The sequence below is a fragment of the Protopterus annectens genome, chromosome 3.part0 (genome assembly GCF_019279795.1).
Source record: "Protopterus annectens isolate FY-2018-M chromosome 3.part0, PAN1.0, whole genome shotgun sequence".
Classification (NCBI taxonomy): domain Eukaryota; kingdom Metazoa; phylum Chordata; order Ceratodontiformes; family Protopteridae; genus Protopterus; species Protopterus annectens.
The window spans coordinates 290,268,900-290,285,570 of record NC_056731.1 but is presented as its reverse complement, the minus strand read 5'-3'; the positions used below and the strand labels follow the sequence as shown (position 1 = coordinate 290,285,570).

Sequence of the window (16,671 nt, the reverse complement as noted above, 5' to 3'; positions counted from 1 at the left end):
ACTTCACTTGCAGAATTTATTCCAAATGGCATCCTTAGAAATGTTTGTCTGCCAAACAGAGTACCAAAAATGGCTAGTAATGAGGATTTGCGATCAAGCATCACTTGCCATAAGGAACTCTCTGCATCCAAGACTGAAAAAACAGTGGCATTGGATGATATGGTCTTCTTTTCAATGCTTTGTTCAAATCTCTTGGGTCAATACATATTCTGATTTCGTCTGAGCCTTTTGTGTGAGCTGCTACCATAGATGATTGGTTCTGTAACTGGACAGATTACATCTTGCTGTACCATTTTGTCTAGCGGAGTCTTAACTTTATTCTACATAGCTATCGGAACTCTTCTTGCTGGTCTGACTACTGGAGTGACCTCTGGGTCTAACTTCATGGAATACACTACTGGAAGTTTGCCCAACCTGTCCTCGAAAACATCAGCATAAATTGACTTCGGAAAATTTAGAACTAGGGAATCCACTTATGTGATTAACTTCTTTGGTAAAAGAAAGCAGATTCATCTCTGAGACCCAGTGAAGACTGTACTGGTCTTCTGACTACATAGAATAACAAGTTTTAACAGATGTTCTTTGTGTTTCACTGTTGCAGTCATCAAACTTGGGTTATCTGCCTGCAGGTAGCCCTCAGTCGGCCCAAATACCAGTGTTTTAGTAGTTCTTTGTTGGATGCTGTCGCTTCTTCCATGACATCAGGTCATCAGGGGTATAAAAACAGGCAGCCCACACCATTACATCAGTCTTTCTTGCCGAGGAGGAGCCCGAAGCAGAAGCAGTTCACAAGTGCACGTTGGCCGCTACCTGAAATTTTCATTTTTCAAGTTGATAAACCTGAAGTCTTCTAAAGCTAAGTATCCCGGTGGGGATCCTTTTTTCTTGCTTTAACCAATGTCCGAAAAAGTTAACAATTGTCTTGCCTGTGGAAAGCAAATACCTCACAGAGATTTTCATTCTTACTGCGTCACCTGTTTAGGCCCAGCCCATGACGTTCCTTGTTGTCGGTTTGTGCCTTGTTTAATGCCCGAACTGTTCGTTGTCAGGCTATTTTTGTTGCTAAATTCTTTCGCTCTTGATCTTGGTATTCTGAAATGGCTTCAGTAAGCCATCCGACTACCGAACTTCTGAAAAAATGTAAGGATAAAGACAGAGACAGACCGCATAGGTCCAAAACTGCCAACGCTGCTTCCGTTAAGCTAGTTACCAGTCCGCCGGTACTCAGTGAGGTGCCTTTGCAGCCCCTGATGCCCGCTTCTGTGGATTCGCAGGCCTCTGCCGAGACCCATTCAGAGTCCAGTATGTCGCAAGATGCTTCTTCGGCTATGGAACCAGCGGATGTCTCTATCTTGGATGGGTCCAGAGCCGCTGTGCAGGCATCGGCTTCTGAGGGTGTTTTCTGACCTACCAATGTTCGAATCAAACAGATGACTTCTTTTTTAGCCCAAACTACTGAGTTTCTTAAGCCCAGAGTATGCACTATGCCAAGAAAACCGATGACCAAAGTGCATGCTCAGGCCCCCATGCCACAAAAGCAAATGCTTAGAATGGCTGAAGACCTTATAATGCTAATTAGGGGAAGCCAGCCTTCCCCTGCTGAGAGACCAAGAATTCAGTTGCCTTCAGATTCTACAGACCAGGAGTCCGATAACTCTGACCTTTCTGATTATCAGGACATGCCCTTATCAGCCTATGAGGATTCAGATGCAGAGGAATCCATTCCTTCTGCCTCCTCTCCAGATGATTTCTCTTTTGGTGAAACCTTGCATACTTTAAGAGAGCATTTCCATTGGGAATGCCAAGACTATCCTCAGTTCAAAAAGAGGCTCCGAGAATTTTTAGAGCTACCTCAGCACAGGCCTTTAGCTATTTCCCCTGTCCTGGATGTTGTGGATGATGTTTTCATGGAATCCAGTCGTACTGCAGACACCTTACCTCCGGCCCCTAGGAAACCTGGCAGGTGCTACCAAGTACCGGATTCCCAGAAGTTTCTTTTCAAGAATGCTACTACTGTTCCAGAGATCATTTCCCAGGGACCTAAAGATATTAAGGCCAAAAAAGCCAAAAATCATACTCCTTCGCACAGGGATTCCAGAACTTTAGACAGATAAAGTAAGAAGGTATATACCTCTGCAACTCTTGCTATCAAGGCACTGAATTGCCAGTTTCACATGCTGAAGTACCAGCAACATATTATGGAACTCATTAAACAAAAAACTGTAATATTTCCAGACTGTGCAGAAAACAAAGATTTGCAAGAGCTTATGCATTCTGCAAACGAAGTTAGTAAGCATACTTTGCAGTGTGGCTTTCATACCCTAGAAGCATCTTGCAGGCTACAGTCACTGGCTCTGTACTAAGAAGACATGCTTGGCTGAAGGAGCAGACCTTGCTAGATCATGTCAAATCCAAATTACTAGACGCTCCTTTAAATAAAGACATTTTGTTTGGCACCAAAGCAGAAGAAGTTCTTAAAAAGATGGAAGAAAAAGCTAAATCTATGCAAACCGTTAAAGAATGCTTACAAGTGCAACCACCTTGATTCAGTAGGCATTGCCCTTCAAAACACTGGTCCTTTCCAGCCTCCTCCAGGTCTTCCCAAACAGGACCCAGGGGAAACGGACCACACAGACTACAGTCTCAGAGTATGCAGAGATCTAAGCAATGGAGTGCTTTCACCCCTAAAACAGGGAGTGGTAAGCCACCTCCCTATGGAAAAAGTTCACAATGACTTCTCAACTCTACTTCCCAGCCCTGCCCAATTGTTTGTGCCCCTAGGAGGAAAACTTGCCCTTCATGCAAAAAACTGGATGTCCATCACTCAGGACCAGTGGGTCCTCAACATTGTATTCCAGGGGTAGAAATCTTATTTCCATTCACTGCCAGCCCCAAGCAGGTTTCCAGACCTTCCTCAAAACCAGTGGGCAGAGGCTCAAAACCAAGTTCTTTCCCTGCTCAACATCAGAGATATTCAGCCAGTTCCAGTAGAACAAACGGGTCAGGGTGTCTACTCCAAACTATTCCTGGTACCCAGGAAAGAGGGCTCTTGGTACCCAATCCTGAATCTTTCCATTCTCAACACCTTCCTGGTGGTCCCAAAATTCAAGATGCTTACCATGCAACAGCTACTCCCTATGCTAGCCAATGATGCCTGGTTGGTTACCCTAGACCTAGAAGAAGCTTATCTGCACATCCCCATCAGGGAATCATGTAGGAAATATCGACGTTTCAGGGCAGGATCTATGCATTATCAGTTCTCTGGACTTCCCTTTGGCTTATCTGCTGCACACATGGGTACTCACAAAATGCCTGGCTTCAGCCATTGCATACTGCAGGCAGAGAAATATCCAAATTTACCCATACTTGGACTACTGTCTGATTCAGGCGGACAGCCAGGAATTGCTACTTCAGCACCTGGTATATGTAAAAAGACTTCTCACTTTATTGGGGTACACCATCAATGAAAAGAAATCACAACTGGTGCCCATTCAGAAGATTGTATTTCTGGGAGCAAGCTTGGACACAACTTCCCAGATGGCATTTCTCACTTCAGAAAAATAGGTCTGTCTGACAGACTACTTCAAACAAATGGCCACCAGAACCCAACTAACTGCAAAAAAAATACTGCAAGCCCTAACGTTCATGGCCTCATGTATTCTGCTAATTCCATATGCAAGACTGCATATGAGGAAACTTCAATGGTACTTAAAATGTCTTTGGTGCCAACATTCTCAGGACCTGGAAACAGTCATTCCTATCATACCTTGTCTGAGGGCAGAGTTCCTTTGGTGGGCAGAAGCATGCAACCACAACAAGGGATTGCATTTTACTCTACCCCATGCTGCCCAAACCCTGACCACATACACATCAGGCTATGCATGAGGGGCCCACATGGCTGGCAAATGCATTCAAGGCCACTGGAGCCCAAGCCAAATTCTCCTGCACATCAAACAAAAGGAGATGCTAGCTGTACAAAATGCTGTGACAGCTTTCAGATACCTAATCCTTCCAGCACAACTGCTGATAAAAACAGACAACACCACAGTTATGTGGTACATAAACAAGCAGGAGGGAACCCATTCTTACTCACTCTGCATGTTAGCCATGACTCTGTGGAGCACAGCTTTGGGCAGCTAAGTCCATCTGCAAGCAGAATTCCTGCCAGGCAAGCAAAATTCACTGGCAGACGACTTTAGCAGAAATCTCCAAGACCCACACAAGTGGAAATTGCAGCCCAGCACCTTCAACCTTCAGATCCAGAGGTGGGGGACCCCAGAGGTGGATCTCTTTGCCTCCCCCCACAACCACCAGTTAAGCAAATTCTGAACCCTCACAGCAGGGCCAGGAAGGTGGATGCCTTATCCTTTCAGTGGGGAAAACCTCTCAATCTATGCCTTCCCCCCTTTTCCCCTTCTCTCAAGAGTACTACTCAAGATAAAAGAAGACAGGCCAAGGACAATTCTGATTGCCCAGGACTGGCCACGCCAGCACTGGTACACACTCCTGCGCAGTCTGACAGTGGCGCCACCCTGGCAACTACACCAGACACCTACCCTGCTATTACAGCAGGAGGGACAGATTTTGCATCCACAATTGCAAACCCTAAATCTTGCAGCCTGGCTTATTCCTTGAACACTCCACCAGCAACCCTAAGTAAACAGGTGCTGGACGTCCTTCTTGAAGCCAGAAGGCCTAGTACATAGGAAATCCTATGTGGAAGAATGGAAAAGATATTGTTCTTGGATTCAGTCTAAAGGAAAGGACACAGCAGTGCCCTACTTACCTCTAATCCTGGATTACCTAGCAGAGCTACTTCACAGAGGCCTATCCTTCTCCTCCATTAAGATTCACGCCTCTGCCATTTCAGCTCATTGCAATACTGAGCCAACTCTGTTTTCTCACCCTCTTGTCAAACAGTTCCTGAGAGGGGCCAGCAACTTAAGGCCCCCAAGGAAAGACCCACCCCTGCTTGGGACCTTAACTCTCTACTGGAAAAGCTCACGCTTCCCCCTTTTGAACCTGCTGCCTCAGCAGAGTTAAAATTCCTCTCCTGGAAAACAGCCTTGCTTCTTGCCATCACTTCAGCTAGAAGAGTGCCTGAGCTACAGGCACTGATGGTGGTGAAACCCCTTATCTTCCATGGTGACAGGGTTTGCCTCAGGACTAACCCATCCTTTATGCCTGAAGTGGTGTCCAGTGTGGCCCTAAACCAATCCATCCATTTGCCAACCTTCTTCCCTAACCCTCAGAATAAAGGGGAAAGGATTCTGCAATCTTTGAACGTGCACAGACCACTCAGGTTCTACCTTGACAGGACTAAGCCTTTCAGAAAATCTGAGCAGCTGCTAGTCAGATTTGCAACAGGGGCAGAGGGCAAGGCCATTTCTAAACACACCGTTTCCAAATTGATAACACACTGCATTCATTTCTGCTACAAGCACCATGGAAAACCAACCCCTCAGGGGGTCAGAACACATTCTACTAAGGCTACTTCTACCTCTGCAGCATTTCTCAGGGGAGACCCTACCAGGGACATTCTGGAAGCTGCAACCTGGAGTTCTGTATACACCTTCACCAAGCATTGCCACTTACCTGTCTTTTCCAAATCCAGGGCAAGATTTGCTACAGCAGTCTTGCAGGGCCTACTAGCCAGCCCTAACTCTTCTTGACTGCCTCCAGCCTTCCTCAGTTTTGGGAATCAACCCAAGTGCGATGACTACAACAGTGTAACATAAAGAACATAGTACAGTTGTGTACACTTACCGTAACTGTAGATGTTCGGGTGTATTCACTGTTGCAGTCCTGGTTTCTCTCCCTCCAGCCCCCTGGTTTTCTCTGTCTTCCTATCTCTCCTCTCTATGGCTATTCCTAATGGTATTGGTATTTACTTTTTACTGGTAGTGGTTACCACACCATATACTAGCTCCCTATTTGGGGGCTCCTGATGTTTGGGGCAAGAAAAACTGATGTAATGGCATTGACTGCCTGTTTTTATACTCCTGATGACCTGACGTCATGGAAGAAGTGACAGCATCCGACCCATAAATACTAAGACTCTGATATTCGGGCCGACTGAGGGCTACTTGCAGGCAGATGACCCCAGTGTGATGCCTGCAACAGTGAATACACTCTAACATCTACATTTACGGTAAGTGTACACAACTGTACATTCTTGGCCAAATGACACTAAAGCTTCACTGAGCCTTCCGTTTGAATCTCCACCTCCATAAGCAACAAGTTTCACACTACTGTTCACATGGAGTTGCTCATTGGTTCCCACTCTAGCAAATGTGGCTCCTTATATAACAGTACACTTTGAACCTGTGTTTACTTTAAGCTCTGTGGATTTACAATTGATTCGGACAGTACAGAACAGTTCTCACTTTGCCAGTAAATTCACTGCATCAACTCTTTCACCAATTACTGATACACCATCCACATAGAAAGCTGACTGCTGCATCTCTTCTTGATCAGCCTGCTTTTTTTGTGTGACCTTTCTTTACAACTGCATGAGGTACAAACTTTTTTTTGAGATGGTTCCATTTGTTACACTTGTGACATTGCTGAACAAATGCTAAGCATTTCTCACTTTTAGACTCATGATTTGCACCACAGTTGCAACTGTTAACAATAAACTTGGAATTGGGTTTTGCTGGTTCGTTCTTGTACAGCACTGAGGAACATGCCCCTCCAACTGAACTGGTCTTAGAATTTACTGGAATAACACACAGTTTTTTTGATGATCCAGCAGGGGTTGTGGCTGCCATGTGGTTAGTAGGCTTATTTCTGTTTGCTACATGCTGCTTGCTGTCTGGAGCTGCTGAAACCATGCTCTTGTAACTTGCAAGCATACATGTCTCTCACTTCATAGATTTGGCAAATCTCTATGGCTTTACTCAACGTTAAATCACTATCACGAAGCAAGATCTTTCTCACAGCAGCACTATTATACCACACATGAGCCTGTCCTTTATTAACTCATTTTTAAGTCACCAAATTGACACGTTTTAGCTTTGTTTCTCAAATCAGTTGTATAAGCTGCAAAATTTTCCCCAGGTTTCTGATCTCTCATGTAAAACAAATGCCTCTCCAGTGTAATATTTGTCTGGGGTTACACATTTCTCTGAACTTGCACTTCAAACACTCTGGGTCTTCCCTTGATTCAGCCTGTACAACAATATGATGGTTTTCACCTTCTTCTTTCACTGCTGGTGCATACACAAATGAACGCTCTCTTTCTATGGCCTCAGACCCAGCTAAGTTTAGCAAAATGAATGCCTTGGTGCGATGCTTCTGTATTTGAATAAGCTGCTTGTATAAAAGTATCGTACTCTCGCTCAAATATTCTCCAATTCTCTGCAATATTCTCATCAAATACAAGAGGGTAAGGGCTTTCGAAATCAGTCTGACATATTAACACATACCAGTGAAGGGTTTTACACACAAGTATTAACACACACACATATGCCAGAAATTTATGCCAGTACTTGTAACTTTACTCAATAGCACAAACGAGCCTCTGTATAACTGAACTTTATGAAATAAGTCTCTCTTGGGCACTGTAATACTCTTGAAATTACTGTATTGCAAAAAATCACCTCTTAGTGTAAGAAACACGTCAAATAACTGCACGATGTGAATGAATTGGGCAGGAGAAGCTCAGAGTCAGTAACATTTTGAAGTAATGACACTTTGCGAATAAACAGTACACAACAAACTGAAATTTCCCCAAAATGGTGGCACTTTTCTAGGCAATTCTCTACAGTGCAAGGAACAGTCCGTAATGGCGGCACTTTCCAAATAGACACACCGAGCACAAGAAACTTTCCGAAATGGCTATACTTTGACTGCAATTCACAAAATAGTTGTACTTTGCACACAAATGACTGTTCGAAATACATGCACAGTAATAAGCACACACTGTAAGCATTTTTGCACACTTTGAGATTCTTCGAGTAACTTTAGATGTTAGGTTGTCCCTCTCGACTTCTTTCTTACTGGATGGGTTCGGAGCGGATACTCTGCCAATACACTAGCTCAAAGTCTCTGACTTGGCTCGTGGCTCAATACCTATCCCATAATGCACTGAAGTAACCCCAGATCTCATTTGCCGCTTGATGAGTTCGGATGGTCTCTTCTTGGCCGTAGCTAAGTGTTTTTCAATTACATTATTGGTAGGTGTTTTTGACAAAATCTTGTTAGAGTTGTAAAGCTTGTGTTGTGTGTTTCCAGTCAGCTCAGCTAGGTCCATTTAATTTAGACGGCCTAGCACCCGTTTAACTTACCGGGTACTGCTGTGTGTTCCCTATACTGTTTTTTGCTGTGTGTTTGTTTTTTTAGGTTAATTTTGGTGCAATATTTCTTATTGTAGTTCTTATTCCCTGCGGTTCAACATGTCTAAAAGTCCAGCAATAAAGAACCCAAGGTCTCTGGGTTCAAGAAATGCCAACAATGCTCCCAAGAAATGTCTATAACTGATGGGCACAGTGTGTCCGTGTACTGCTTAGGTGCTATTCACTTGCAGGAATCTTGCAGTTTTTGTCACTCCATCTCTTGAGTGTTATATGAGAGGAAAAACTGATTTTAAGAAGTTTATTAAAGCCTGCTTTTGATGAAGCTTTACAAACTTGTCCAACTACTAGTGACAAGTCTGAGACCTTCCTCGGCTCATTCAGTCTCTCCAAAGAAAATACCTAAACTGACTGAAAAATCTTATCTGCTTGGCTCCGCTGCCTTCGTAACTGAAGGAGAAGATCAGTGCAGACAAATCTAGCTCATCGGTTCCAAAGTCTTCGGAGCCAATAGAGACTACTTCTCAGAGCTAGTCCATTGAATTAGAACCGGTATCTCCGACTTTGAGATCCCCTATTCTTCAAAGGTCTCAATCCCCCACTCTCTCATCCAGGTCCTCTAGAAGCTTATCAGATGACTACATGGACAGGGTGGTGCACAGGCTTTTAAATTCACTGACAAAATTGTTCTCGGCTCCGACCCCACTGGCCTCGAAGCCATCCAAGATGACTACATTCACTATTCCTCCTCTGAGACAAGCTGGATCTTTGTAGCCGGAAGGACCAGATATCTCATGCGGTAGACCCTTCGGCTCCGAGACCCCTTTGGGACTCTTTGGAACCGCTGCCTACTGTGACACCTTCGGTGTCTTCCGGAGTGTCTAGGAGCTGTAGTTCTCCGGTCGGCTCTGGGGGGGGGGTGGAGTCTCAGACCCAAGTTTTTCGGTTCCGTGTCTGCCCCTCGGTGCATCAACGCTGGTGAGCTCTGCTCCTACATCGACCTCGGAGCTGATCTCCTTAGGACTGGGGATTTCCTCTGCTTCTTTGGAACCGGAGATGTCCTTGGAACCTGGGGGGGGGGATCGGCCTTTGAGGTGATGAGGAGTGTGCTGTCCCCTTCTGCAGCTCTACTCAGGGATACTAGTTCCCCCTCGGGCACTGACGTGTGCTTCGGCACCATCCCATCCACAGGACAACAGTGACTCAGGGCCTCAGGAAGCCCTATTGGGCAAGCCCCATTCTCTTGCCCCACTCTTCTGAGACCTCCCCAGACTACCCGTCTGAGGAGCCACCTCAGAAGAGGACATGTAAGAGGAAGCTTATAGACTCCCCTGATGAGTCTGTCACTTTTGACACTGACTTCGAGGAAGCAGAAGGGTTCCCACAGTCATCCTCTGAAGATGTCTCTTTCTCAGATATCCTAGAGATACAAAAACAGAGGCGCAGCTGGAAACCCATTAACCCTTTCTATGAGTCATCTGTGTACCTGAATGCCTTCGGATCTCAACCTTCAAACTCCTGGGTTTCTCCACCTTTTGATGAGCTTATGGATTTGGTTAGTCGAAAGGCATGGGAGACACCAGACACTATGGAGCCAGTCCCTCGGAAACCAAACAAGTTCCTGTCAGCTCCTTTGGATAAGGATTTTCTCTCAAAAGGTGTACCTGTAGATGCTATGGTGGTGGCAGCAGCCACCAAGAAGAAACTCTCTGAGATGTCCTCATCCATCCATCCCCCGAAATAAGGATTCTCAAACGATGGACAGATACGGGAAGCTTGTTTTCTCAGTGACTTTCACTGTCCGATCACTGAACTATCTTACACATTTTACAAGACTTCAAAGAGATCTCCTGAAGGAGTTAGGGGATACTCTACAAGGTTCATTACCTGAGTAGGTCACAGAAAAAGTGACGCTCTATAAGGTTCCATTAGCTGCGGAGGTCTCGGAAAAAGTGACCTCTCAGCTAGCCACCTTAAATTCATAGTCAACGCCTCCATGAGACTGATTTCCTATGCAGCAGATGGAGAGAGTAGAGCTGCGGGTTCAGGAGTTTCCCTTAGGTGACACTCCTGGGTGTGTTTGTGCAATTTTGCAGAACCTTTCAAGTCTACCTTTACCAACACTCCTTTTGATGGTTCCTCTGTCTTTGGGCCAAAAGTCAAGGACACACTCACCAGATGCAAGCAGGAAGGGAAAACTCTCTGTGCCGTTAGAGTACATTTTTCCGTACCTTCACAACCTTATCCTAAAGGCCAGAAGAGTGGCAAAATATGGTTCAAATGGTCCCAGGGAGTTTTTCAAGATGCACGAGGTGAAACCTTCCCCAGGGGCAGAGGGGGAGGCAATAATGGTAGACTCCCACGTGGCAGGGAAGACCCGCAAAACCAGGGTGACATTTCGCTGCCAACCCTACCAGCGCTCCTGAAAGGAGACCTGCCTGCTCTTCTCTGGAGGCAGTCAGGGGGCAGTTAACTTTTTACCCAGATGCCTGGCGAAATATCACAAGAGACATGTGAATACAAAGTATAATATACAGAGGTTATTCCATTCCCTTTTGCCAGCCCATTCCACAGATCAGAAGAATCATGGATGTTCCACCCAGTCAGAGGGAACAAGCAACCATAGCAATCCAAGAGTTGCTAAGCAAAAGCATCATCCAATAAGTCCCCGCAGACCAAATAGGATTCGGAACTTGCTCAAGATTCTTTTTAGTACCAAAAAGAACAGGGGATCTCAGCAAGTTAAACGAATCTGTAAAGAAGTCCAGGTTCCGAATAGTAACACTGCAGTCAGTTCTTCCCTTTTTAGGGAAAGACAATTGGATGTGCTTGATAGACCTCCAAGATGCGTACTACCATATAAAGATGGACAGAGCATCAAGAAGTCATTTATGCTTCTGGTTGGGAGGCAGTCATTATCAGCTTCGAGCTCTCCCCTTTGGTCTCACTACAGCCCCCAGAGTGTTCACCAAATGCATGGCAGTAGTAACGGCTCACCTGAGACGCCTGGGATTCCAACTGTTTCCATACCTGGATGACTGGCTTCTAACTGCCATCAGCAAGCATCTATTTCTGCAGGCCAGGGACACGACACTGGAACTTTGTGCTCATTTAGGCATAACAGTGAATTTTCAAATATCTGCCTTGTTGCCTTGTCAATGTATTATATTCATCAGCGCAGATCTAAACACCAGTTCCATGATGGCGCATCTTCCACCCGACAGAGTCTCTGTCTTCAGACAGCAAACAGTTGACCTTCTTCCAAGGAGCAAGGTAAAAGCAAAAGTAGTCCTAACACTTCTTGGAACCCATCAACCATTACTCTAGTCCCTCTAGCCAGGATGCACATGAGAATCCTTCAATGGCTTCTGTTTGTACAATGGTCTCTACAAGAACTTCTATGTCCCATCAGATAACTATAATGGATTCATGCAAGAGAAATCTCCTGTGGTGGCTTCAGTCAGATCATGTGACCATCAGAAGACCCTTTGTTCCACAAAAATCTATTGCTACTGTGACCACAGATGCTTCTCAGGGTGGGGTGGGGTGGGGGGGTATTATCTGGGAAGAACAGTCTAAGGAACATGGATAAAATTTTACTGCAGCAGTTAAACGTTTTGGTCTTTTCTCAGAAAGCTTCCACCAAAATTATATTCCAGCAAATGGAAGCGATTCTCATACTGGGCAAGGGCAAGAGACATAGCTCCCTTCTATGCTTCTATTAGTTCAATTTTAGAATTCATGGCAGAACTTTTTCAGCAAGGCTCAGTGGCAGCTACAATTAAAGTCCAATTAGCTGCAATTTCCAATTAGCACATCCGTGAATACACTCCAAATCTCATGTTACACAGGCTGTGTAAAGCATTTTTAAAAGGAACTTGTTTGTTGAGACCTCCTATTAAAGAACCTCTCTCACCTTGGGACCTAAATTTCATTTTTATTAACCCCTTTTTGAGCCTGCTTCATGCGATCTAAAGTTTCTCTCCTGGAAGACCATCTTGTTGGTGGCCATTACATCTGCATGAAGAGTCTCGGAGTTGCAAGCTCTATCAATTAAGCCACCATACCTAATCTTTCATAAGGATAAAGTATCTTTGAGGACTAATCCATCTTTCGTGCCAAAAGTCTGCTCACAAACCAATCTGAACCAGTGTATTGAACTTCGAGTTTTCTTTCCTAATCATACCAACAAGGCAGAATACAAACTACATCAGTTGGATGTACATAGACAACTGAGAATATTTCAGGAAAACAGGTCAGCTATTTATTTCCTTCTCTCAAGCAAAGCAAGGCAAGCCAGTCTCAAAAGTTACACTTTCTAGTTGGCTTACCAGTTGTATTACCTTTATATACACTTCAAACAATAGGTTTACTTTTCAGAATCAAAGGCCACTCAACTAGAGCTGTAGCAACATCCTCTGCTTACAATGCTAAATTATCTATGGACAGCATTTGTGCAGCTGCTACATGGGCCAGGTCCCATACTTTCATTACTCAGTACAAGGTAGATTTGGCCTCCAGTGACGGAGCTTCTTTTGGGTCCACAGTGCTTGAAGGTGTACTCCCATGAGCCACCCAGGAAGATAGTGCTAGGGACGCTGTCCCATCCTGTAAGAAAGAAGGCGAGAGGGACAATATAACATAAAGAAGCTAGGTACTTGCCATAACATTCCATGTTTGTTGCCATCTCTTGCCCTTCTTTCTTGCGTCCCTCCCTCCTTTCCCCAGCCAAGGCTCCTAGAGGACTCAGATGAGAGTTTTTTCTTTCCTCCTACTGAGACAGTTCCTCTGAAATTGGTTGTTTTTCCTCTTATATGTATTGTTTATGTATATATAATATATATTTTTTCATGTTATGTGAATAGGAATATACATTCCTTTTATGGCTAGCATCAAACAAGGTCTGGGGGTTACTCCAATGCATTGTGGGATAGGTATTGAGCCACGAGCCAAGTCAGAGACTTTGAGCTAGTGTATTGGCTGAGTAAGAGCTGAGTATCGGCTCCGAACCCATCCAGTAAGAAAGAAGGGCGAGAGAGCCAACAGACATGGAACGTTATGGTAAGTACATAGCCACAGTTATGCCAAAACACAGCACTTTGCCAAAAAACATGCAGTCGCCTTACTAAATTTACACTTAATGTGCCCCTTTCTGCCCTTGTTATATTAATTTTGCTCGTTTAATCTCTTTTCATGTCCATTGCACTTTTCTTGTGCTAGTTTTACTCTAAACATTCCCATTTTGCCTTAAACATGCTTGTTTTGCCTTTAAACTTGCTAATTTTACTTTTCTGTTAATCATTTCATCAAACGCCTTTACTTTAAACATTTTCTGTAGTTAAATAAGCCTTTTATGCCTCCTGCTTGTTCAATAATTAGTCTTGTGCCCTTAAAATGCCCTGTTTTGTCCCTTTTATGAAATAAGTAGTTTGTGCGTATTCTCATTACCTTTGCTTCTTTTCTGGCTCTTTTCTTTTAGTTTACCTTCATGGTCATTTCTGCACCTCATGGCTACAAATCTTATTCTCTTCAATCCCAGTTCTGACACCATGTCGCTCTCCAGAGTCTTTGTGGGTTCTGTTCAAGCAGCTTTATTCTATACAAACACATCATGATAAAGTTTACTGACTTTAAGTAACTTGTATACAAACTAACTACTGTAATCATACATGCTTAATGTCTGGCTGCACTTTCAAAATGGCACTAGGAATTTCACATGCTTAACATTTATACTCGCACGATCAGTCTTTGACATGCTTCTTAAAGATATACCACGTGCTCTCTGATCTACAGTAAGCATCTTAGAAGTGGCTTCAGGTTGTGTTCATGTATAAAATTTTTTTTTTACTCCAAAGTCCTTTTTTTTGTGTTTTTCTACTCGTCCCTGTCATTCTTATTTCCTGGTCAGTTTCAGGTCAAAGATTTCTATTTTTTTTTTTTTGGTATTTTAGTTTAGATTTTCAAGTATGGCTTTGCTTGTTATTTTCTACTCTTGTTGCTCTGTCTTTTGCGATTGTTTCTGATTTTGTTTACAGTAAGTTTTCATTTTGCATATAAAGTTTGCAATGGGTCCCTTTTTGACTTGTTTTAAGAGGGCATAATAATGGTGTATTTATGTCTGCCAGTGGAACTAACTGAAAAAAAAATATTTTCATTGATTTGATTTGTAATTTATGTAATATGAGCTGAACTCTGGAAGAAGAGGTATTCAGTATTCTAGTTTTGGTAATAGAACAATTTTGGCTATAGCTGTGTGGAGCAGTAAGAGACAAGAAGTGGGTGATTCAGTAGCAGAGCTTTAACTGTGGTAGCACCTTAGTTATGAATTTTCTGTGTGAAGGGAAAAATGAGGGAGGGATTTAGTTTGAGGCTTAGCTACAGTTCCTGAGTAACGTTTAGAATTAATTTTCCATTCTTATGTTTGGAAAATAAGAGAAGAGTATGTAACAGTTCCTGAGGGGGTAGCAAAAAGCATTACATCATGCATACATTACCAGACTAAGATCTTGGAGGTGTAAATGTAATGTCATTTATAAAGCTAGAGATTGAGAAAAGTAGAGGCCCAAGAACAGAGCCCTGGGGGAATGTAATATTTGCATCTATTTGCAATATTCTGTCATTTAGGTAACTGTGGAACCAGGAAATTGTGTTTTCATCAAAGTTTAGTTTATACAGATTCTGTTTCATCTGTTACTTTACCAAATGAATCCTGCTTGCCTTACTGGGCAGGTGCCACTCTTGGAATTCAGGTATGCATATTACTAGTGGCACAACACAAACTGTGGGATGGCTGGAACAGCTTAATGTAAAGACTTGTGAAAGCTCGCATGTGTACAGCAAAACTTGTTTATAGGTTCATAGGTTGGTACTAGGCTATCAGCCCTAGGGCCTATATAAACCTAGCCATAACAATTCCCTGGCTATTTCTTCCCACACTGTTTACTTCCCTGGACCCCTTTCTAGCAGGGCGACTGACATGATCCCTGGGGTGAATTTCCTTTCTCCCATCCAATCATCAAGGTTCCTTTTGAAGAGGGCCAAAGGGGCACTCTGCTTGACATGTATGGGCAGTCTATTCCAGAGTCTTTGGAGTCTCTGGGTCAGGAACCTATCCCTCCAGCATGTTTTGTTTATTGTGATGACAAGGTTTAGATCCCTGGAGCGTGTGGCTCTGAGGGATTGGGATTTCTTTAAGTGTAGCATGTCCAACAGTTCTGGGTTTGACATGGCATTGTATGTTAAGCAGAGATCGCCTCTGAGTAGGCGATATGCAACAGAGTATAGATGGAGTTTTTTAAGGCAGTCAGCGTAGGGCATCTGCTTTAGGCCTGTGATTCTTTTAGTGAGGTATTTCTGTGGCCTTTCCAGTTGTTGCAGATGTCTTGAGAGGTACATACCAAATGGGGCGTTGTATTCTATAATGGGTCTAATGAGGGATGAGTACAGTGGGACAATAACCTCCTTTTTTCTGGATGAAAAGCCCTTAGTGATGAGGTGTGCCACATAGAAGGATTTCCTGACTATAGATGTTAAATTTATGTACATTGAGGTATTGTAGTATGCTAAATTATCACTTGCATAGTCACATAGAAAGAAATAATGACATTATCTTCCTTTTAGGTGCATGTCTGCTGCAATAAAAGATGCTGGAATCCATCTGGAAGATGTGAGCTATATCAATGCTCATGCCACTTCCACACCTCTTGGTGATGCTGCAGAAAACATTGCAATCAAACAACTTTTTCAAGAACATGCATTAAGACTAGCTGTTTCCTCAACAAAAGGAGCCACAGGTCACCTCCTTGGTGCTGCAGGAGCTATAGAGGCTGCTTTCACAGCAATGGCTTGCTATTATGGTTATTTGCCACCAACTTTGAATCTTGATCGGACAGAGGCAGAATTTAACTTGAACTATGTCCCACTTGTAGCCCAAAAGTGGGAAACAGCTAAAAGATGCATAGCACTAACCAATTCATTTGGATTTGGTGGAACTAATGCAACACTTTGCTTTGGCAGTATGTAATTACATTTTTAAATTGTATACTGATGGATAGCGCTTTATATAATATATAGTGTGGTAAGTAGACAGTCTTTGAACTGCATTTTGGTAATAAAGAGATTGTAAACTGTGTTGTTTATTAAAGTGCTTGGAAAGCAAAGCAAAGTCATGGTTGGTTTGTGTGTGTACATATCAGAATAGCTCAATTTTTGTGTTGAAATGCTTTGAACATTACTGACATTTTGCATATCATTTTCAGCATAAGTGAAGTGCTTTTTTGGCTGCTGATGTGCTGCCATGACTGACACATGCACGCGCACACACACATGCACACACACATGCACACACACACACACACACACACACATGCGTATGTGT

General features: G+C 43.5%; 1 protein-coding gene across 1 annotated transcript in view; it reads left to right on the top strand.

The window, feature by feature from the left end:
* The window catches only part of OXSM (3-oxoacyl-ACP synthase, mitochondrial), a 269,584-nt gene extending 253,126 nt beyond the window's left edge, over nucleotides 1-16,458 (top strand). The window contains exon 3 of the mRNA XM_044064777.1: nucleotides 15,915-16,458. Within this exon, the coding sequence (XP_043920712.1) occupies nucleotides 15,915-16,317 (403 nt within the window). The 3' untranslated portion in view covers nucleotides 16,318-16,458. The remainder of the gene's footprint in view (nucleotides 1-15,914) is intronic.
* The last annotated feature ends 213 nt before the right edge of the window (nucleotides 16,459-16,671 follow it).